We start from the raw sequence: 24,432 nt of genomic DNA, 5'->3' as shown, positions 1-24,432 counted from the left end.
AATGAATGTACATTTTAGATTTAAATGAGGAGATGCTGAGCTGGGCAACACATTGCATATCATAGTTTACTGATTTACTCATTAACTGTTTGCTGACGATTAAATTACAAGATGAAAATCAGGACTGATTTTCATCAGGACTGATTTTCATCTTGTGAACCGATTGGAATAAGAAGCGAAACTTGAATATTTTACGCCTCTTTTTAAATAATTTGATCAATACTTTTAGTTTTTAATGTCCAACTTTAAACTAATTTAAATTAATAAAAAACTAATAATACAATGAATAAAATATTTAATAATAAAGGCTTTAATCAAGGCTATTTCTTTAAAATAACTGCACTGGCATGTACCCAGAGGGGATACCTGCAGAGCACCCAGGTGGTCAGAAGGACTTTGATCTGAAGTGTAACATTTTAAAGAGCCTAACACGTGCTTTTCAGATACTTTTAATTCTGTTGCATTTTAACTTAAATTGAAATACCTCCACTTTGAGCAGTCCCACCCACTGTCCAACCCCGTTTAGACAAAACAAGGGTCTTTGAATCGCCTGCGTTACGTCACGCATATGCGCATGCATAGGGGCTGGTGGACAGGCTGTCGCCGGGAGGCTGGAAAATCTTATGGAAAACCAAACCAACATTGGAGTATTAATAGCAGCGGTGTCTTACACTTGTATCACAGCGTTTAAGAGGCAGGCCGGCTCTTCTGACTGCGTACTTGAAGTATAAAAGCCGGTCATTATGGAGCATTGCTGGAGATTCACTGCGGGTACCTCCCAACAGGAGCTGCTTTACAGCTCCCGTAGCTACCCCATGTGAGCCTCTATTTTAGCAGGCGCACAGGTCTGTTTTTATTTTGCGGTACTGCACAAGTACTGCCTCTGTTTTCATCCAGGGTTAGTCAGCTCTCTGCGTTTATTCATCTGTACCTGCTCAACATCCGTCTGCTTCCAAGAAGACATGTCCGGGACCCACTGCTGAGAGTCTGTTTTCTCACAATATTTAAAATAATCAAATGAAAATGAAGTCGTCTCTGGCTCCTGGGATAAGACTTATCACCAACTTTTCTCGGGATAGTTGGTAAGTTTCCATTCTTTTTGTCCTCTTGGCGCACACGCAGCCCTGTAATGGAGATTGCTGCTTCTTATCTCTGCTAAATGATTGATATCTCTGTTAGATGATTGACTCAAACTAGTCGATAAACCGTCAGAATGTGAACTGTTCTGGGACCAGTAAATCCAGAGACATTATCATGTAACCAGCTATTGTTTTAAATGTCTCAGTTCCTGTTATAAATGTATTACTACTTCTTGTTTTCTGTACCCGGCACGTCTGGTTTCCCCTGTGCGAATCTAGAATCCCACCAAACTCCATTAAAAAAATTGACATTTTAAGAGGTGGCCGGCCACAGTTTCCAGTGTCGACCACTGGGTTATTTTGCAATAACCGAAAACTGTCGAAAGGGATTTATACCTCCAGATTTATCAGCAAATAAAGTGTCAGTAAAGAGCCATTCCATTATATTTCCTGCTTTTCTAAATCTGACTGAATATAGAAAATACAAATTTTTCTTAAGACAACTCAGGCTCCTCAGGTATGTTTTGTAAATGCAGGGTGTTTTTGCTGGTTACCAAGCTGGAAAACTGCAAGCCACCAAAAAGTTACAAATTGCACAGATTTTATGGAATACAATGAAAAAACTAAAAAAGGAACTGCGGCTGCAGTAAAGACTGAAACTAACTGGGTGAATCTTGAAGAGAGTTTTCATCGGTGAGTCTCATGAGGATTGTGTAGCTCAGAATGAGTCGGACCAGTCTGATAGATGGATCCCCACCAAAAGAAAAGCCAGCAACTGGGAAAAAAGCATCTTTAAATTCTTAAAATGTTTGAGGAAAGGAGAGTACACGAGAGTAGGAAGAGTATCATGTGACTCAACTTCAGTTTCCCTTTATTTCAGTTTCATATACTTTGAGAAGGTCACATTGAAATAATTAAAGCAAATGATTGAATTATTGACCCACATTGTGCTGGACAAACAAAATGTTTGTCTCACACACAGTTTGTTATTAACAAAGGATGTGCCCTTAACTCCTCCCGCCATATCTGCTTGGAACACTCTTGGAATGGTTTGCCATGATAATAACGCCGGAATATGAAAACCATTCAATGACCTGAATGTACAGCATAGTATAAATTTCTCCAAAAACAAAGATCAAACTAAATAATCAAATGATGATAATAAGACAAAACTGAATGTTTCATAAACAATGATGATGATAGTTAGTGTTTATGTTTGTTTACCACCTTTTGCAAGCATTTTTGTATGCACAGTCTTCACCATTATTTATCAATTCAGACAAATGTGCGTCTTATTTGTGTTTGTCCTGATTCCTAATCCTTTAAACACACCTTCGTACTGTATCTCTCAAATTCCAAACAATTTAGGTGAAATCACTGGACTAAAAGAACTTTAGGTTCACGTTCCTTTTGAAAAGATAAACAGACAGATAAACTTTCAAGGGTCATAAACCAAATAAAAGTAGGCTTTGAATTATTTAACACTCTTGCATCTCAAATTAACACCTTACACTCCAAGTATAATGTGAGCACTGAGAATACTTTTTCCACCTATTAACTTGTGTTGTTTAGCCAGCATGAAAACAGCTGATCTGTGAGTTTGTTACCCAAACAAATATTTCTACGTCAGTGGAAAGTTTTACTGTTTTGTGTCATGTGTTTGTGCTGGAGGCATTTTAATTGATGTCACTGCATGATTAATAAGCATACCTTAGTTATTCTCTTTGTAGGTTTATTTTTATTATTCTGTTTTGATATTTTGAATAATAAAGATAATTTGATTGTCATTTTTAAATGATTTTGGTTCTAATGTGTCTGTTTTTGCAGGTATCGTGGTTTTATTCTCATCCTCACCTTCCTGTTCTACACAGCCTATCACTTGTCACGGAAACCTATCAGCATTGTTAAGGTGACTGGAACAGTTGAATTTCTTTTTATGAACACTATTAACAGTGTTTTTGCAGGATCAAATGCTCTCTAGAAGGACAGAACATGTCTTTCTTGTCTTGTACTTTTTACCCTCAAAAATGGATAAAATCTTTACCTTAACACTGCTCACTCCACTCAGGCCATTTGTTATCTCCTTACAGATATATTGATTAAATCTAATTTCTAACATTCAATCTTTAGCTTGTCACAAGATCAGGGAGACAACAGAAGATACGCTCTTTTAAGAAAATAATTTTATCTACATATAACTCAGACACGGCCACAATTAAAGGTATTCGTGTCTTTACAAATTCATAGAAATTAACAGCTGAAGCACAAAAGCTGGTAGAAAAGCAAACAGCTCTAAAGGACGTCTGCTGAATATGCTAAAGGGATTTTTCTTGTTGTTTCAATCAAAGATAGTCAAGCAACAATTGAAAGTGTTTGCATGATACAGCAATGGTCTGCAAATGAAGGCTTTTAAAGTCAAATGCTGTAAAAGCCCCTCATTGTTTAAATTACAAAGTATTCATGAAGTGGTCATAAAACAATCATAGGCTGTGATCCTGTCACCCTGAGAGCTGCAGTGTGTTGTTTGTGGTAATAGTGGTATCCTGGCATATTCTTATACTGTATCTTTATACATTTATACACCTATAGAAGATAAATTTTTTAAATCTTTGGTTCTTCATTTGCTTGTGTCAACTACTGTTTTAGTCATTTCAATTGGTTTCTTTCCACGTTCTTCTCTCGCACTCAGAGTGAACTGCACAGAAACTGCTCCAACGTCATTCAGCCAAAAGACATTAATATAACCAATAATGTTACCTGGTGTGATTGGCCACCCTTTGGTAAGTCCTTTAATTGCTGTCATTAATGCTCGCTTTGGAAACACAACTTCTAGTAGATGAGATTTTGGACAATTGCAGCTCTCAGAAAGTTTCAGTGTACCAAATTATTACTACACATGATTTATCAGTTGGTTAGGTGTTTGCAGTGGAAAAAGTGGCGTATGCATGGATAGGAGGAGCTGCTGTGGTGAAGCAGCTTCTTGAAGCTCTGAAACTCAAAAAAAAAACAAGGAAAAGGGAGACTTTGTTTGTTGTCTGTAGTACCCCAGAAATTCCAAGTATGTTGATGCATGATTACCTACTGCGAAGGACATGCTGTACACTGATAACTAAATAGTTTGTAGTGTGGGTGTAGATTTTCTCTGAGACTGGAGGCCACATTATAGAGGTGTTCAAGTAAATTTTACACCTTTTCTAGATCATTTTATGATGAAAACTTTAAAATCAGCCACTATGAGATACTATAAAATGAACTGGTGGTTTTGCTCTGGTTTTATATTTGTGTTTTTATATTTTTTTTATATTAGAGTTTTTGGTTAAAGTCCACCAGCTGCTGTTGACTCACGTATAGTTGTCTTTACTTGTTGGCATTAGTATTATAGGTCATTTAAACCACATACACAGCTACACTGTGGCCAGAAGTTGAGGTTAATAGATGAAATCTGCAGTACCTGGAACTTTTTGGGGAAAAGTCTGGTGGAGAGTTAAGCTTAGTGCTCTAAATCCATAGAGGCTGCACTGTCGTGGCCAAGGTTGTTGTTTGTGTTTGTGAGCTGCTGTGAAACTGAGCTGATCATGTGAGACCTGCAGCTGATAAATATTTAACTTTTAGTTAATGTTACAGAAACACAGAAAAGAGATAAGTGTTTGAAGCTGCACTGGAAGAATACTGGCTATAAGATAGATACAATTACATCTTCTACAACAGAGAATTACCACCAGTTGCACTTGTCATAGTTCCTGTGCTCTGTGGTTACTTTTCTGGCAAGTTTGAAAGCAACTAAATTACAGGGATTATATTAAAAGGGTCCTACTATCATTCCTTCCTCTTTGTCAAGCAACTTTAAGTCTGGGGTTAAGTTTTCAGCTTGAATCTAGTCCAGCTGTGATCGTGTGAGAGCCTGTAATAGGTTAATAGTCCATCATATGGTCAGACCAGAGAGCCAGACAACTCTGTGTTCACAGACGTCCCACCCATCAGTTCATTCAAAACATTTTTTTTGCAAATAAACCAATCAGAAGAAAGTTGACAAAAAGGGGGCCGCTAAAGATAGAAGAGCTATTAATAATATTAATTAGGCATATATTATGATGTTGTTTAGCAACAACCTAACAACAGACTAGGTTCACTGACCAAACAACATTGTAGCATAGGGATGTGGTAGTAAGATAAACAAGAATTATTTTATTGATGACAGGAATACAATGAGGAGCTGGTAATGAGATTAACAGGTCCAGAACTCTGCTGCAGTTTTTTGTGTGTGTGAGCCGTACTAATTGACGAAGACCTCACAAAATTATACGCGCCGATGCGGAGAAAAGTAACAGTTTTCTCTGTTTTCTTGTTAAAGACCAGGACAACTATCAGACACTGTTTGGGGTCTTGGATAACTGCTTTCTGGTTGCTTATGCCATCGGGATGTTTTTCAGGTTTGTATTTGCTGTTTTTGGCTGACCTTGTTGTGTTTTTGTCTGAGAGGGCATGTGCTGCACTGAATAATAATCATCTCTCATGTTCTCAGTGGGATATTTGGTGAGCGTCTCCCTCTGCGGTACTACCTGAGTATTGGGATGTTGATGAGTGGGTTGTTCACATGTCTGTTTGGCCTCGGCTTCTACTGGAACATCCACTCACTGGGGTACTACGCCTTCGTCCAGGTAAAGAAACAAATCCACAAACCTGACCTTTAATTTACTTTCTGATTCATGTATCCTGTTCTCTTTTATTATTTCAATTGTGGGGCATATGACTGTGATATCATTTATAAATAAGAGCTGAAATGTGAGCTCATCAGCCACACATTAGCTGATTTAGGTTGCTAGCATGAAAGTGTCATGGTCCTGGGTCTTTTGACCCAGCGTTTTAAGTTTGAGTTTATTTTGTTCATTAGGTTATCTAAGTTCATTTGGTTATTAGACTCCTTGTGTTTTCTTCCCCTGTATTTAAGCTTCCCCTCACCCTTCGTGTTTCATGCTGCGTGTCTTATGTTATCAAGTTTGTATTATTATGCCTAAGTGTTTCTAGTTATTATTTTCCCCTCGTGTTTCCAACAATGTTAAATCTCCCCTGCTCTTCATGCGTTTCATGTCTGTGTCTTACATTGTCAAGTTCTGGTTGTCGTTTCTAAGTCTGCATGTTTCCTGTTTTATTTTGAAAAGGGGTCTTGTGTTCTGTGCTCATGCGGTTAGTTTTACTCTTGCCTGTGCATCATTATGTCTATCCTAGTCAGCTGTTTCCTCATGTGTCTCCACTTCCCCTAATCACCTGCTGTGTATTTAAGTCCTCTATTTTCAGTGTGTGATTGTCAGGTCGTCTGTTGTCCACGCCATGTTTCCTATGCCATGCTTCCAAGTTTCTTGTCTAGGTTTTTCTTATTGTTTGTTTAGATTTCCCAGTTTAGGTTTGTGTTAATTTTGCTTCAGTTTGCCTTGCCCTTTGTTTGTACCTTTTTTACCAGCCATATTAAACGGCTCACCTTTTGTTAACATTCAAGTTTTGTTCCCTGTTCCTTGGAGTCTGCATTTTGGGTCCTTTTTTCAATTCATACAGTCTGCCCTCGCCAGACTGTGACAGAAAGTGGTGGTTTCGTTAGCCACACAGTTGAGAAAGTAAATCGGTAAATGTCCTGTAATTGTTTTAATGTTAAAAATCCACTATTAGACAAAAACAGGGGAAGAGAGTGTAGAAACATTTTGACACTTTCTTGATTTAAAAAATTAAAGGAGTGAGTTTGACTTTTTGCTCTCACCTGACTGAGCAGTTAAAACACTGAGCCTGCCCTGACTGAACTAAACTGAAATTATAGACTCTCTTTGAAGCTGATTAATCTAACACTTGGACACAAATGAAAAGCAAAGTGCGGTTTTACACGATTTAACTTCATCTTTACTGAACAGCAGCCAGCTGCAGTGACCGTGGAGAACTTCCCTGGAGCTATCAGCTATCAGTGCTCCTTCAGAGACACAAACCCAGATAGAGATGCTGCATAAATACACTGTGTTTACAGTTCAATTTGTGACATAAAGTAAAGTTTAGCTGTTGTATTAGTCTAAGAGAGAAAGTAGATTTGCATCCTTTTATCTTATGTTGCACAAGCCTTTTGTTTACATTTCTAAACGGATTGTCTTTGAATCTCTTTCTCTGCTGAGAATGAGGAAACTTTGATTTGCTATAAACAAAATTGTGTCCATTTCGGGAACAACTGCAGCATACAAAAAAAACTGCATTAGGTGGAAAAAATAAGGGAAGTGCAGTGATCAGATGAACTGTCTCTTGCTGACCTCAGGTTTTACTGATCGCTGAGGTCTGTAGAAATGTTTTCTCTCACTCAGTGCCTCGTCTTAAACACAGGCGCTGTCAGAAAAGTGTTATTTCACTTCAGGGCTTTTTTCACGCCTTTTGACCACTAATAATAACACGCCAATGGGTTGGATTAGCTCAGAAACAAGTGAAAAAATTAGCTTCAGCCACAGCTTAGGCTAGTTGCCTTCCCATAAATTAGGGATGCCAGTAATGAGACTATTTAGTCTGTTTTTTAAGTCTTTAAATTGAAACCTCAGCTTAAAAAAACCTGGAGATATTTGATTTATATATATATATAAAGCAGAAAAGCTGCACACCCTTATCTTTGTCATGAGTTTGTCCGCCTATAAATGCAGGAAAATATTTATTTATTTAATTTTTCTGACCTTTGTGCAGTTGCCAGATTGCAGTATTGTTTTACACCTCTCAAGTATCACATGAGCTTCACACGTGTCACATGACCAGCAGTCAAATTCCATCAGCACTTCTCAGGAAAGCATGGAAAGTTAATCAATCAATAAATAAAGTTAAAATTAATAAAGTTAATTTTTAATAAAAATAGGATTCATTCAATAAATGGACAATGAGTTTATTCTAAGGTCTTTACCTCAAAATTGAATTGAATTGAGTTTGTAAGAAAAAAAAGGCGTCTATGGCAATAGAGAAATTGAAATCTGTGACCGGAAGTATTTAAAAAACTGGGTCAACAGTATTTATTTCATTTATGATCCTGTTTATTTTAACCTGTTAACATGTGCACTTTAGGTATGGATATTGAGCATCTCTTACAGGCGTGACCACTGAGAGCTCTGCAGGTCAGTGCAGAGCTCTCTTAGCAGCTTTTCCACTTGAACGTGCACAGAGCACATGGTGGCTTAGTCACTCTTAGATCTCACTTATCACATGACTCGCAGCTGCATCACATGACTGCACATGCAGAGCTTTGCTTATATCAGTTTGGTGTAGGAATGTTGAGAATCTATGTTCGTTGATCTCTTCTTCTTTTCCTCTTCATGCGGAGTTTACAGGGTTTCACGAAGAACGTTAACACAGTCCAGGTTCTCTTTCTGTTTCATTCTGCAGGTCATGAACGGGCTGGTGCAGACCACCGGTTGGCCAGCAGTGGTGGCTTGTGTTGGCAACTGGTTTGGAAAGGGGAAGTAAGTAGTGGGGGAGAATTCATGCTGAATGTGCATTAGAAATTGCTTTTTTCCCTTCTTTTTTCTTTCTTTTTTTGATGGCAGCAGAATGAAACACAAGCACATTGTCAAACCAGGCTTGGTTGTAGGTCAGACGACACTCACATCGTAAATTAAAGTTATGAGCCTGAACAACTGGTTCTCACTGAAGTAGAACTAAAAGCACAGCAAGCAGACAGACATATTAAGAATATATAATTGGCTCTAAAAATACACTAAAGAAAGGGGCAGGGAACAGAAAAAAGAACAATATTTATAGTAACAGTCACATGTCTGTCAGTGTTTGCACTGCTGCTATTGATTATGTCCACCTCAGCCAGTCAAAGAAGTTAGGTTACACTAAAAAGAAGATTGCATGTGTACATAGGTGATGAGTATTGACAAGATCTAATTGACTGCCATTATCAGTTCCGCTTTTAGGTTGGATTCTCGAGCAGTTCCCTTATTAACTCCTCATCAATTCTGAGTGCAAAACTATTGATATCTTTGAGTCTGAACATGGTGTCCAGTTCAAAATAAGCTTTTATGTGACTTAGGTGTGCAAAAGCTGTGATAAGTTTGCTGGAGTCTTTGTGTTAGGGGAATTGCTGCAAACCTGCCTTTACCTGACATATGTAATCATATGTCATATGTAATCATATGTCAGGTGCAACATATTTATATGATAAAGAAAAGCATCAGGAGTAAATATGAGGCACTTACATATGAAATTTTAACTTCAACAGATAACAGGACTGTTCTCTTTTTCATTCATCGCCATAATTTTGCTTGTCACTGCTTTGATCTTTGCTCATACTGAGGCTCCCGGCTTGTGGCTGGCTGAACTGTGGATAGCTTTAGCTTGAGACATTTTTCCCATGTAACGTGGCTACATGACTACAAACTATTTAACAATATAAACCTGGATATTTATGGACATAAAAAACAAAAACATGTTATCAGTTTTTGGCAGATGACTGCTTTTTAACACAAAACTGATCCCTAACCTGTCATTCAACTCAAATATCATTTTGTAAACCCAGACAAGTAACAAATACGAGGATTTTGACAGAGTAAACCTGTCGAAAAATCACCATATTTGAGAATTGAAACTCATCATTTTACTGTCATTGTATTAATTTCTCAATGACTCCCCTCAGCTTACAAGTAGAGGCACCTCTGCAGCTTTGTATCGACCATAATGATTTTTTTACTCCAAAGAAAATCTCAATATGAAGTTTCAGGCAGACATGTCAGTTGGAACTAAGTTAGCAGATTGACAGATCTGGAGTGGAGAGATAACCTGTGTGAACCGCTGCATCTGGAAGTCCTGCACAGGCGGTGCATGAGAAGGACATACATCATGTTTCAGAACTGGATATTGAATAATCTAGCACCTGCACAAAAATCCTGCAAAGTTCACCAAATGTCAATTTCACCAGGTTTTTTCTGGCCATATCAACAAACATGTTACGTTTTTTTTTTTTTACCTTAATCAAACCGTGAGAGAAAATGGACATCATGCTTATTAGTCAGTTAAACAATCATCTTGTTCATTCATATGTACATTTGTAATCTGGCTAAGCCTGTTTTCCTGCCTCCCAGTGGTCATGCTAAGATATGTTAACCATTGTCTGGGTCCTGCAAATCTCTTGTGCTCCAGGATTCAGAGTATCAGAGAGCACAAGAAATGATTGTGAATCATCACAGCACACACGCTCTCTCAGATAAAAAGGCAAAAGGTCAGCCAAAAAAAAGCGCACACAAACCTGGAAAACACCCTGATGGCTTTATCCAAGACCCTGCACAGTGTCTGATAGTTCTAGAGAAACAGGAAACAGATAAAACTCTTTCTTTTCTCCCTTTTTAAATTCATAACGTTTATAAATGTGTGTTTTTACTGGCCTTCCACTCACAAAAGCGGTGACAGCTGACACACACATGACAGTTTTAGGCCTTAATTTGTGGCTCGCAGACATTACTTATACATTTGCCACATTGTTTACATGTATAACAGAAGCAAAGCATAGTAGGCCCCATTTAAACCCCAGTAGTGATCTCTGTTTTAATGAACCAGAGCCCTAATTACCGTATTTTCACAACCATAAGGCGCACTTAAAAGTCTTAGATTTTCTTCAAAAAGTACGGCGCGCCCTATAGCGCAGTGCGCCCTGTGTGTTGTAAGGAGGACGTAGTAGAGAACACCATGAGAACGCTAAAGGGTGAAGTGTGTGCGTTGACTTTATTGCACATACCTGTATAAAAGAACAGGTATGTGCGTTATGCAGGACATCGTTGTTTTAACAACCCTGAAAATGGCAAAGAGACACGCTTACGAAGCACAGTTTAAACTGAAGGCCATCAGCTACGCGGAGGAACATGGAAATCGAGCAGCGGCGAGAGAATTTAAGATTAATGAATCGATGGTTCGCAAGTGGAGGAAGCTGGAAAACAAGCTCCGGCAGGTCAAGAAGACGCAGCTGAGTTTCCGCGGACATAAGGCGATCATCGAGCAAAGAACGAGCGGGAGAAGCGTTTCGACGGTCACCATTCGGCTAAAAGCAGTTTCACTTTCACTTTTTATGAAACGGTGCCATTTTTCCATCCGGACCAGGACTACGGTAGCGCAGCAACTTCCAGCGGATTATAAGGAAAAGCTGGCCATCTTCCGCTCCTACTGCAGCAAACACATCGGCGACAAACACATCCAGCGATGGATGACCGATGGAGACCACAGTTTAACCAAGAGTGGAAACCAGCGCCGGGCGAGTTACGCCACAATTTGCCAATGGATTGTAGATGCTTGGGCTAACATGTCTGCTGGCACTGTTGTTCGAGCTTTCGCGAAAGCCGGCATCATTTCCGAGGAGCCGCACGGCACGGAAAGTGACTCTGACAGTGAAGAAAGTGAACCTGGCATGTTTGATGAAGATTTAGCGCAGCTGTTCAATTCAGACACAGAGGATGAGGACTTCGATGGGTTTGATTGATGATAAAAATGTGAGTACCAAACTTTGTTTTGCTCCTGCTTTATTTTTAAATACGCACACTTGTATGCTTGTGTGTTGTTGATGATGACGATTATTGGTAATAAAAATGTGAGTAAGGTACCGAACTCAGGTTTGCTCCCGCTTTATTTTTAAATACGCATACGGTACTTGTATGCGCCCTATGATCCAGTGCGCCTTATGTGTGTGTTAAATACAGTAATGGCACACATAACTGAGACTGCGCCTTTTAGCACAGTGCGTCTTATGGTCGTGAAAATACGGTAAGTTCTTGCCTACTTTTTACTTCCCCAAATGTCTTCAGTGCATAAAACAACATAAAGGCATGCTGACAAGCTTCAAGACTCCAGCTCAGCATTCATGAATCCATTTTGTAAAACTGACTTTCAGCAGGAGAACTTCTCGTGACCTTCTCTGTTTTGATTGCCAGGCGTGGCTTCATCATGGGTGTGTGGAACTCCCACACCTCAGTGGGAAACATCCTGGGCTCCCTCATTGCGGGAGTCTTCGTCTCCACGGCCTGGGGATTATCCTTCATCGTCCCTGGAATCATCATCGCCTGCACTGGGGTCCTGTGCTTCTTCTTCCTGGTTGAGAGTGAGTTTCCGTTTGTCAGACAAAATCCAAAATACTTCCCCAAAGTGAGCTTTAAGATTTAATGTCTCCCATCCCATTTCGTCCGTTCTCTTTTCAGAACCTGAAGACGTGAACTGCTCATCTCCTCAGCATCATGTAAGTTACAAAAGCAACGCATCCTTTCCCCTCTTTCCATGAAAAAGTCTGCTTGAGCTGTTTATTTGTGTGTCAGAGTGGTCAGGAGAGGAGTCAGGAGGTTGGTGAGACGGCGCCTCTCTTGCGGGACTCATCCATTGTTGATCCATCCATCAATGGAGCCGTCTCCACTGAGCCAGACGTGATTGTTGAGGAGCACAGCGAGGCCATCAGCTTCCTTGGAGCGCTGCGCATACCTGTGAGTGGAAATGGCACCTTTAATCACAGAAATGTGATTGATTGGCTTTGAATGTGCAGATATTTGTGCCATATTTTACAGTAAAATTTTCCCATCACGCTTAGTTTAACTCAAGGGTTGAAAATTGCTAACTTTGGCACCACCTAGTGGCTAATTAAAAATATCACTCCAAACAAACGTTATAAAAACTATTTTAAAGTTTCTTTAACAATGAAAAATATTCACAAATTGTTTTTATATTTATATTATTAAAGTTGAGGTTGTCAGACTGTTTTTGTCACAGCTGTCTGTCTTAACTGGTCACTTAAATGAAAAGGAGCCGTTATTAATGTTATTAACGAGACTTTTGTTTCTTCGAAAGTCACAAACCCACGCGGCTCCTGTGAAAACGGCTCTGTGTGTTTATCCTGTTAAAGATGGGAGGGACAGTGATTGGTCGTTTAATCTCATTGTTATGTTTACTTTGCTGATAATGAGACTGTTGCCTAGTAACAAATAAGACACATTTGACACAACAATTAGAGACCAATTCATGCGTCACTTATTATCACCTTTACTTCACTCACTTTGACTTGATCACTCCCGTGATGATGATTGTTTTTGCTGTTAAGCGATTATCTCTTCTTTTCTTTTTCTTTTTTTTTACTCCAACCAATCAGCAGCGAGCAACTTATCCGCCAGACAGCACGAAGAGCGCTGCAGAAGTCGCCTGGGGGCACTTAACGCTTTTTCTTTTTTTTTCTTCAACTGTCAAAGAAACAGTTGATTTTTCCAGTCAGTGTTTATTATGACTTTAGGAAAGAACCTTATGAGAAACAATTACTTTCCCATAAATATGCCTGTCACAAAGACCCGCCTTCCTGGAGGTTTCTGCTGGAAACAGCAATGATTCTGTTGGAATAATAAATGTGAATCAAAGATAATGATTAGGAATTTACGTGAGTATATGTTAGGAAAAATAAGACAAAATAAGAGTTATAAAGTTGCAGTTTAACTACAACTCTATAAATTTAGCCAGTGCAAATAGTCCTGATCAAAAACGAGTTATAACTCTTTTCCACTCTTCAGTATGCCTGGTTAACAAACACTACCAGTGGGTTTTATTATTATTGATAACATGGTGAATTTCTGCTGTTTGTTACTGTTAAACTGTTTCTATGAGTCACCTCTTTCTTTGTGATCAGCTATTCATCAGTGGTATGAAAACAGGTTTGCATGAACAGGTCCTGAGCAGTGAATGAGTTAAGCATAGATACATGGATACACATTAAATACATTATAGGTACCTGTGTTCATGTATATCTCCTAGGGAACTAGGAGAAACCATAGTCATCTGCAATCATATGTGCACTTGAAAAAAAGGTTTTTTTTTTTTTAATCACCTCAAATTATTCTATGCATGGGGAAAGGCCCATGCAGGTGAGAAGGTCTAAGAAATTCAGAACCCATGAGGTGACTCACAGTCATTTCCCAATGACTTTGAATAAACTGGAATTAAGCGATGTCCTCACTGTGGGTTCATGAGAAAGAGTCAGAGCTGTTTTGAAAACCGTGCATGGATTTGACACGCAACTCTGCTCCTGTCATTGTATCAGAAGGGGAGGGTGTTTGATTTCCACCTGTGTTGCACCTCTCTGATGGCTAACGGTGAATTACAGGATGACAGACACTTTAAGTTGCTTCTGGGGTTTTTTCATGATGTTTTCTGTCTCTCAGGGCGTGGTGGAGTTCTCGCTCTGTCTGCTTTTTGCCAAACTGGTCAGCTACACCTTCCTCTACTGGCTTCCTCTCTACATCTCAAATGTTGGTCAGTATTTACACACATCATTTTACTATTAAGATAACCTAATGATCAGTTCATGTGATTTAAAGCAGTTTTTAGAGTTAATGCATTTGTTTTGTTTTTGTTTTTTAGCACATTTTGAGGCAAAAGAAGCAGGAGATATGTCGACATTATTTGATGTCGGAGGAATCTTGGGTAAGCTTTGAGTCTTGTTTGATTTGTAAAATCACTCAGTCAGTTCAGTTTTTGCCAGAAATAAAGATGCAGAACATGATGCAAAAATGCATCACTGCAGTGTGACTGTGTCACATATGGCTGTGTGACAGGCGGGATTTAGACCCAAATGCAGAAAATAAACTCAAGACTTTAGCTTTATTCCTGTAACCCTAAAGGAATGCTGAAAGTAAAAATGTTTGCACAATAGGAAACCAAAATATCAGAAATATCATGAAACACAGGAGAAGGAGGTGCAGAGCATTGAGGAACGACATGAGGAAGGGCAAAGGGAGAACTGGGGTTATAAATAAACACAAGATAATAAGGAAGATCAGAAACACCTGGGAACACAGCTGGTACAAATCTGGGATACAAGACTAGGAAAGGAAAACTGAATGTTAAACACATGAAACAAAGGTTACGAAAAAGCAAGACAGGGATATCTAACACAGAGACAGATGGTCAGATATGGTACAGGGAAACATGAGGGAGACCTGAAGACCAAACTCTGAGTACAAACAACAACAGCTGTAACGGGGAATAAATACAAGTGAAATATACAAAGGTGAAAACTATGCAGTAAGTAAAAATATAATAAATATATAATACATATATAGTTATTTTAAACTAATTATAAACAATTATAAGTAGTGATATCTTAGTCTTCTGTAGAAACAAAGATCTTTAAAATTAAAACTAAAAACTTTTTTGAACACTTGTTTTTAATGAATTCTTAATATTAAAATCTCCCAATTTTATGCAGTCAAAATCTTAACTTTTAACCTTTAAATAACCTTGAATTAACCTTTAAATTTGTGCAGTTTTTACTATTCAAAGTATAATATATCGCATAATATCCATGCTCAGTGATAGCGATAGAACAAAAGGATTCTGAATTTAGGCAAGATTTCAGGTTGTGAGGTTTGAGTGGGTGGTGACGGTGAGGTAGATGTGAAGTTTTTCAGCTGTGAACATTTCATGCAGGTATCTCCTGCTCTTAAGCAGTTATGGGGGTTCAACAATTGTGGAAAAAATAAGACAAATTAAAAGGTTTCAAATTTTCAACCCGCCCATATAGTTCAAGAGACTAACTCTGAAAATATTTGTGGGAAGAAGGAAAAACTTGACTGAACTGTCTTTGTGTCTGCAGGAGGCATCTTGGCGGGCCTTGTGTCTGACTACACTGGGGGGAGGGCGTCGACGTGCTGCGTCATGCTGGTTGTTGCTGCCCCCATGGTGAGTGTCACCTCTTATATTAGATTAATAATACGATTGTGGAGCAGTGAAAATGGACGGGGGGGTGGGAGGGTGGCTGGTGTAAACTTGATTTTTAAAAATCCAAGAGGTCAACAACACTTTCATTTAAATAACTAACACTTGCCATGGTTAGAGGCTTCTGCATACAAGCCTTCATCATGGGTAAAAAACCTCAAATTTATTAAATGCATCTTGCTAGTATTGGGTTGGACCCTCTTTACCTCCAGAACTGCATTAATTCTTCATGGCATCGATTGAACAAGGTGCTGGAAACACTCATCTGAGATTTAGGTCCATATTGAGACGACAGCCTCACACAGTTTCTGTAGGATGTGTCTCTCCCGTTCCACCATATCCCAAAGGTGCTCGATTGGATTGAGATCTGGTCACTGTGGAGGCTATTTGAGCACAGTGAGCTCATTCTTATGTTCAAGAAACTGTTTGAAGTTGTTAAAAACAAGTGTAAAAAGTTCAAATAAGTTTTCAGAAAGTTCAAGTTTTTTTTTTACAGAAGATCACTCAGTGTGTGGGAGGTGTGACTAAAGCAACACTGTGATGTCACGCTTCATGAAAGATCAACACCCAGTCTAAGAGTGCTGTTTAAAAAGGATAGGTGTATACAGTATATACAGACAGTATATTCTGCTGTTCACAAAAGTCAATCACAAGTGTGTGCTGGTGTTTTTGGCTCCATGTTAGTGTAACCACAATAAGGTAATTTTACCAAAAACAACACAAATAGAAGAAATGATAATTGATCTCAGACACTGTAACATTGAATGCAAAGCCAGCGTTATTCATAGCATGGACTTGCAGATGGAGCACTGCTATAAATGTCGACCACAGTTTTTGACCAGTTCAAATCATAAAAAACAGAAAAAAAAATTTGATAAGGAGATTTAAGTGTTTTGTTTTTGTCTTTGTTTTTTTAAAATCTGCTGGTTTTAACTAATAATGACACAGAAACATCCTGAGCAGCATTGTTAACGCCTGCTCCAAAAGCAGGGTTATTTCTCTCACTGGGGTAAAAATTATTAATCATTTTGACCAGTTTTTTTTTTGACCAGTTTTGTCATCCGAGTTCAGGAAGCTTCTCTCAGTCAAAGTGTATTTAATGTTTTTGACAGGATGATATTTCACACTGATGTGAGAGAGGTTTCTGGCTGTAATAATTGTCACCCATGTGCAGATTTTCCACAATTAGTTGATTGGCTGATTATTTGTTTTGCTCTATTCTCAGCTTTTCCTCTATAATAACATTGGGCAGAGGAGCCTCGGTACTACAATCGGTAAGACTTCTTTATTTTGTCATTTTTAACTTTGATACTAATCACATTAAAAACACCTTGTTGTTAAAATGTTTACTCAAATTACATTCTTGTATAATGTTTAAGAGTTTATGACACAATATTATGGAGTGTATGTAGCGTATGGTCATGATTGTAAACTGGTCACTTTGCCAAAATCAAAGTAAAATTCAAGAATATGACAGAAAGAGGAGACAGGAAGTATTGCACAGTAAAGCATTTTTGATAATCAAGACGTCTAGAAATTGATCACAAGATGCAAGATTTCATTGATTTATTGATCATGTTTTCAGTAGAAAGAAAGATTTCAGAGTTATTAATTCATTATTTGAGCATAGATAACTCACAGATTCTTTACATTTGCTTACATTGACCTGAACTTAGCTCGAACTGAAAATAGATTAGATAGACTTGTTGTGGATTCAGCCCTCACTTATACTTTTTCTTTCTGTGTAGGTATGCTGTTATTGTGTGGAGCCCTGGTGAATGGACCTTATGCTCTTATCACAACTGCTGTATCTGCTGACCTGGTAAGGTCTAAGGCATCATAGGAAATCCTTTGCTTTACTTAAAAATGTCTCCGCCATTGGCATAATGATGCTTCCGTTGCCACAGGGGACACACGAGAGTCTGAAAGGAAACGCCAGGGCGCTGTCGACAGTGACCGCAATTATTGATGGGACAGGATCAATAGGTATGCATATCATGACTAAACGTTAAAAAATCTTGAGCTTAACTCTTTCATCTGTAATTATCATAATAACTAAGGAACAAACGAGTTGGTTAAGTCAGCAGAGGATTTTAAGCCTCTTTTGTCTCAAAAAAGCCCAAAATCTTCCAGATGTCACCTGTTCAGCACCAAACTGCAGACAGGTAAAGTTAGCACCCATCTGTTGATCATGGTGGAACCATTTAGCCTTTAAAAGTGTTTGTATTGCCCTCAGGAGTTGGTGGACACTAAAAATAGAGCTTACATCTTACTGTTAGTTTGTTTGCCCATGAACTCCTCCTGTGTGAACAGGAGATGAGAAACGAAACCCGACACGCAGGTACATCTTATTCCCCTCAAGGTTTTTTTCTATATCCGATGTTATTATGATGTCATCAGGTTGCCCAGCAACCACTTGCCAATGAGGTAGACATTGGACTTTACTCATAGTTTACCTATGGCACCATATAAAAGCACTGTATGATCTGTAATTTCACAAAAATGACATCTATAATGTATATCCATAAAACTTTAATTAGGCTTGATGCGTCATCATGTTGCCTAGCAACCACATAACAAAAGACTAAACAGTCCTGTAGCGTGGTCATGTACTAGTATTCATATCATACTCTTTATAAAACACGGAGACTATTAGTTCTAATATAATTAATGCATCCTTGCATTTCTGTCCACATTTGTCTCATGGTTTAAATTAAAATTAAAAGCGTAGATAGAACATAAACAGTTATTTTGTCTTTTGTACTCAGGACAGCAGTTTGTGTAACTGTAAAAAAGAAGATGGAAACTGATGAAGTCCTGAGAGACTAGAAAATTGAGTACTTAATGTGTGATTTAAAAGGAAATGGCTATTTTTCCATTTTGTGTTTTTCCTCCTGACTTTTTCATTTAAGTCTGAATAATTCTTGACGACTTTATGCGTTTACACTTAATGACTTATTTTTATGCTCTCTGCAGGAGCTGCACTGGGTCCTCTGCTGGCCGGTGTGATCTCACCAACTGGCTGGAACAATGTCTTCTACATGCTCATCTCTGCTGACGTCTTAGCCTGCCTGGTCAGAGAGCAATCTTTATCTGTTCACTCACATAGAATAAACTTGTTCCTTTTTAATGCAAATGCCAACCAGTTAATTTAAGGATTGTTGTGGTGGTTCATCCTAAATTTATTATTGTGTCAGCATAAAACCGCTGATACAAATGTATACGAGAAAACAATATTAAACATTGTACACTCACTGGCCACTTTGTTAGGTACACCTGTTCAGCTGCTTATTAAGGCAAATATCTAATGAGCCAATCACACAGCAGCAACTCGAGCATCACAAACATAAACGTGGTTGTTACCAATGTGTGCCTACTAAAGTGGGTGAGTGTAACACAACAAAGACAACAAAATTGACAGCTAAAGTTACCAAACAAACAAAATTACAACCTTACAAACAAATTTAGTAATTCATTCATTTAACAAAGAAATAACGTGCAGTACAGTGTTCACATTGAAAACATAAGCAGACTGGTGTGAGGTAGCAAAACAAAGCATGTCTGAATAGGCAAAAAAATGAAAAGGTAACTTATTGCAGTTGGAAGGTTTTTTTAACAGCTTTCTTTGGTACAAAATGGACATTAAAGAAAAACTGCTCAGAACTTCTTATATAGTATATCTATATAGTTTACTTTAAAAATAAATTGGCACCGGTGAAACTGGCGTCTTGAATAAAGGAGCCAGCTGAGTCTGTGAAACATCTGAACATACAATTCTGCAGAGTCGGTTATATTTACCACAAACATGGTACCAGTCTCATGTCATAATAGTCCATTATTGGCAATGTAAGTTACATGACGAGTCTTTGTGTAACATTACTGGTATGTTACTGGTGCAATGCAGAATATCGGTGCCTAAGTCGAGACGTTGCCGCCGCGAAGCTAACCTCAATTCACTTGATTTATGTTGAGAAAAGGAGCAAACAATAGTTTGCCAATGCTGTCCTGTGGACCTTTATTTCACTAAGCTCCACATGGATCCTTTTTTATTCCTAATGATTTTTAAATATTGTGGTTTGTGAGTATGCCAGAGAACTTATGAGAACCACTCAAACCCCCAACTGACACTTCTTTTGTTTGGCTCCAGTTTTTGTCCAGGCTTGTTTACAAGGAAGCTCAGAGATGGTGTGGGTGTGGACCCAGAGCCAGAGGGTGAGTATCATCGTCAACGCCACTGTCTCTTTTTTCAACCTTTACCTTCTTTGTTTACATTCATTTCGGGGAACCCTAGAGATTAAGTAAGCCAATACAGAAAAGACTGATGTTTAAATATGTTTAACACAGCCGGTAAAGATGGAACACAATAGGAAGGCTTTTTACAAAAAAGCCTCAGTTTCTCTAGAGGTTGCATGAAAAGAAGGATGCCTGTGCATTAAAAAGGGAGCTGGGGAAATGTATTAGGATCGTTAATATAATAACTGGAAGCAGGTGGAAGCCACTATCCTGGCTCTTCCCTGAGGCAACAAAATACACTTTTGAGAAAAAGTAAAGCACAGGAATTAGTTATATTGTGCTAGTTTAATCCAACCCTGAAGTAATTTGTTTTCCTCTGTAAACCTGAACACATCTGCACAGTAATCCAGATTAGGTGTTTTATTATAAACATGAGTCATTTATTCTTCAGAATATACTCACAGAATGAAATGAAATAATCTGAAATCAGTGCATCTCTGTTGTTTGCTGCTAAGCTAACAGTGTAGCATATGATTATAGTATCGGTTTTTCTGATCAGCCTCTACCTGCAGGAATTTTGTCATCCTCTAAACTAACTGTGACTTTTTATTGCAGGTTCAATGAGCTCTGAAATCAAAGTGAAAACCAAAACACACAAAGGGAGGAAACAATGATGAAACTGACCTCACCGTACAACCAACTAACTCTTTTTTTTTTAACCTCCAACTTGGACAATCTTCTGCTGAGCTGATGATTGAAGCCTTCTAACTGTACGACAGTATGCTTCTATAAGGAGACAAATGTCTTTTTGAGGACTAATCCACTCATTCTTACTTGTTTTTAATGTTCTTTTAGCATTAAATGGTTTACACTGTTTTTTTTCTTATTGGGTCTTTTTTTTGTCTCCTTGGTGTTTGTGCCCTTTCAATGGCATTTTAGGCAAACAAGCTGGAACACTGGCTGAGTCAGAAACTGCTTCAGAGGGTTTTACATGCAGTAGAAAGTCACCGTGTAACTGAAAACTAAGTGTAAGGAACTAAGTAAGAAAGTTTTGTGATTTCAAATTTGGAAATTGGCTAACACTTTATAATGTGGCCGTGACTAACAGGGTTCGTGTAACATGCCACGTGTGTAGTCAGTACAATCAGTGGTGTGAAAGGAGAGAAGTGATACTGTAAATAATTTTAAATACTACAGGCATAAGTACACTGTAATAAAATTTAAGTTGTGAATAAGTAATTTTAAGTACTGTTTAACATTTTTCTTGATAATTTTGCAGAAAAACAAACAATATTTCCGTATGTTACATTGCAAATACGTTGTACTTTTCAGTGTTTTGGTCATATTATGAGCTGGTTTAACCTTCCAGAGCTTCCAGAAAATTAAAAATGACTTACCTACAAATACAATTTTATGTAATTTTAAGTAGCTAAGTAAGTAATATAATAATATAATATAATTTGTGTCTCCTTTATTTTCTTGAAAGTTAGGCAAGGTCATGTCAATCTACGGCCCATAGTACGACGTACTTATGATGAAAGCTGGGGAATTATTGATTGTTTTTCCACAAAATTACCAAGAAATTAACTACAAAGTAGTTTACTTGTAGTTAACTAAAGCTAGAGACTGTTGGATCAGATGGTTTTACCAGTCTTGCATGAGGCATGGGGTCACGAAGCTACTTCCCTGAAGCTTTTCATGTTAACTTTTTGAAGGAAGATTTTTTTAAGTTGAATAAAAATGCTGTCAGTTCTACTGCTGTATGTGGTAGATTCAAACTAAAAGAGACGATTGGTTTCTAGTGTAGATTATTGAACAGCAAACAGAAAAATTATTTTTTTTTAATATTGTTTCTTAACACTGTAAAGCCTAAACCGCCAGAAATGCAAACTTTTTTGAAACTTGAATGTTTATTAAGCCTCCTGACAAATAAAAAAAGAAATTTGCACATGATTTTGCTACATCTGGCATTTCTGTGTAATATATTGCTTACAGTATGCATGTGTCTGATTGTATACGTCAGGCTTTTCAGGTGAAAAAAAGTCACACTGATGTAAAAGCCATGTATCAAATATGAATAACTTGACATTACAGAGTTAAAGAATCAATACCATGAAAGTGTTTTTAAACCACAATGGATGTGCCTCATTCACTGCCAGTTAAAAATAAATATTTGATTTTATAGGATTTCCTTACTCATGGGGATATATGAGGGTGGTGAATGACAGGAACATAAAAGCTGCAGCTGAGATGACGATGCCTGATGCCCTGAGGCAAAACTGGAAATCTGAGATTTTTAACAATCTGTGCAAATTATGCGATATTTAAGCCGGAGCTCAAACTGGAAATTTTCCGGTTTTTGGATGTTTGCATTTGGTGTTTAATTGGGAGGTTCAGATGTGGGTTACAGTAAGATTTCATGGAATTGAACACGTCAGTTGTTTATGCACACTCTGAGACTTGGGGAAACTTGAGTATAAGATATTAGACTGAGATATGGTCTAACTAAAGATATTACTGTGCAGTGGATGTGGGTGATTTTAATAATATGTTATTTATTTCTTTGTGTGAGTGCATATTTACCTCCTGCCTTGGAGAGAATAAATTAAAATTCAGTGCATCTCAAAAAATGTGAAATTTGAATTTGTTTTTTGGTAATTAATTATAAAAATAAACTGTTCAAAAGTCTTGAGTCACCCCTCACCACTTTATATTTTGTGTTCAAGAAACTAGACATGTCATTTCTAAAGTATCCTTGAAAGTGTTTCTTTGGACACTGTCTACTTTTCACTTATCAGTTAATCTATCAACTTTTCACTGAAGCCTCATCAGAAATGGGCTCAGTGGCAACCTGTCTGATGGAAGGATGATTACAAATTTTAAACTTTTGGTTCAATTCTTCATCAGTGTGTGTGGAGGAGGTCGAGACACAGTGAGTGTGAAACATGGTGGAGGCTCTGCCATAGTGTTGGGCAACATCTTTGCCAGTGCTATTGGAGATCTTGTCAAAATTGATGGGATTATGAAATCAGATTTGGATCCCCCCACCATGTAATACCATATGGAAAACATTTGATTGGCAGCAACTTCATTTTTCAGCATGACAACGATCCTGAACACACTGCCAATGCTGGGTATGAAACACTGTCAGTCATGACAAAAATACCCCAACAACACAGAAGTTCAACCTCTTTTTATTGAAAGAAAGTAAATAAATGTTAATAAACATTCAGTATGAGGTAAATACAAACGATTCTCTGAGACTCAGAGGATCACACGTCACTGTTTCCATTTTCACCTTTACAGTGGTAGCTTCAGTTACATCAGTAAAAACATGACTCTGCTGTAACGTTACATAACATACAGTAAATATAGTGGCTGTTTTCATTTTATGGCTGAAGTTGGAGTTTGGTCCCACTGCAAAACTTTAACCCCGGACAAAAAATATACAATGGACACTCAAAACAGAAACTGCAGAGAGGCAAACACAAGTGAACTGAGGACAGAGCAAGCTACGAGCTACAAAATAAAGAGAAACTCTGTCAACACTTGCTTAAGTGCTCCACTTCCAAACTAAAAACAAAACAAACAAAAAAGGTCTGGTGATATTTTATATTTTACAACTGTCAACAAACTGTCAACAAATCCCACAAAGACCCCAAAAACCAGCAATAAGCGTTGTGTGTACTTCCTGTGATGTGATTCATGTCAGAGGGCACATTGCAGGCAGTTTTGCTACTTTGATGTGATTTGTTAGAGTTATTTTCTTTAACTTGACGATAACAGGAAATGACAGGTTAGCTAAACACAGAAAGTGACAAGAAAGTGTCAGTATGAAACACTTACAGGTCGTAACCAAGTTCAAACATTCAGACTGCAGCTGTTAAAGTAGTGTGTTATGCATAGACGACATTTAAAACTGGGTATGTGCTTAATGCAGAGATCAGCCAGCTCTAAGCAGATCTGATTGGGCACGTAGTCCCCGCTGTTGCCTCCACAATGAATACAAAACACAGTGTGGAGGCAAAACACAATGATGGTGTTTCTCAGCCATTAGCTGAGTATCTTTTTAATATAGCCCTAAACCAACAGAGTTTAGCAGCTGAGAAACTCCCGCACTGTGCTCTGCAATGCCCTGCAGAACAGTCAAAGCTGCAAAGTTATGCAAAAGAAGCAGGCATTCTCGAGAAGAGCTATAGGACACAATGGAGAGCAGTGTGATCCAGACACTCGTTATTCTAACTAATCTGTTTGAAATATAAAAGAGCCTTTTACGTATGAATTATGATACAAAGGAGATTTGTTTATTTCTCTGGAAAACTTGAGTGTTAAATGGCACAAAAAATCCCCATCAGTTATTATTTCAGGATGTAGGTAATGTAACTGCTAG

General features: G+C 38.1%; 1 protein-coding gene across 1 annotated transcript; it reads left to right on the top strand.

Annotated features, from left to right (window-relative positions):
* The first annotated feature begins 585 nt into the window (after positions 1–585).
* slc37a2 (solute carrier family 37 member 2) lies at positions 586–20,911 on the top strand. The gene is made up of 18 exons (XM_085364035.1): positions 586–1,082; positions 2,907–2,988; positions 3,769–3,859; positions 5,431–5,509; positions 5,602–5,737; positions 8,466–8,542; positions 11,999–12,165; positions 12,263–12,300; positions 12,377–12,538; positions 14,255–14,345; positions 14,454–14,516; positions 15,688–15,773; positions 17,035–17,083; positions 17,558–17,631; positions 17,717–17,795; positions 18,786–18,883; positions 19,957–20,021; positions 20,658–20,911. Exons 1-18 carry the CDS (start codon positions 1,018–1,020, stop codon positions 20,671–20,673), a joined length of 1,518 nt encoding a protein of 505 aa, XP_085220161.1. The 5' UTR covers positions 586–1,017; the 3' UTR covers positions 20,674–20,911.
* Positions 20,912–24,432: the final 3,521 nt, after the last annotated feature.

Source organism: Diplotaxodon limnothrissa, linkage group LG10 (assembly GCF_057381915.1).
Source record: "Diplotaxodon limnothrissa isolate DT_005_m linkage group LG10, D_limnothrissa_male_GT1.1, whole genome shotgun sequence".
In the NCBI taxonomy this organism is placed as follows: Eukaryota; Metazoa; Chordata; class Actinopteri; order Cichliformes; family Cichlidae; genus Diplotaxodon; species Diplotaxodon limnothrissa.
Note: the sequence above shows the minus strand (reverse complement) of the source record. Positions and strands in the feature narration are given on the sequence as shown.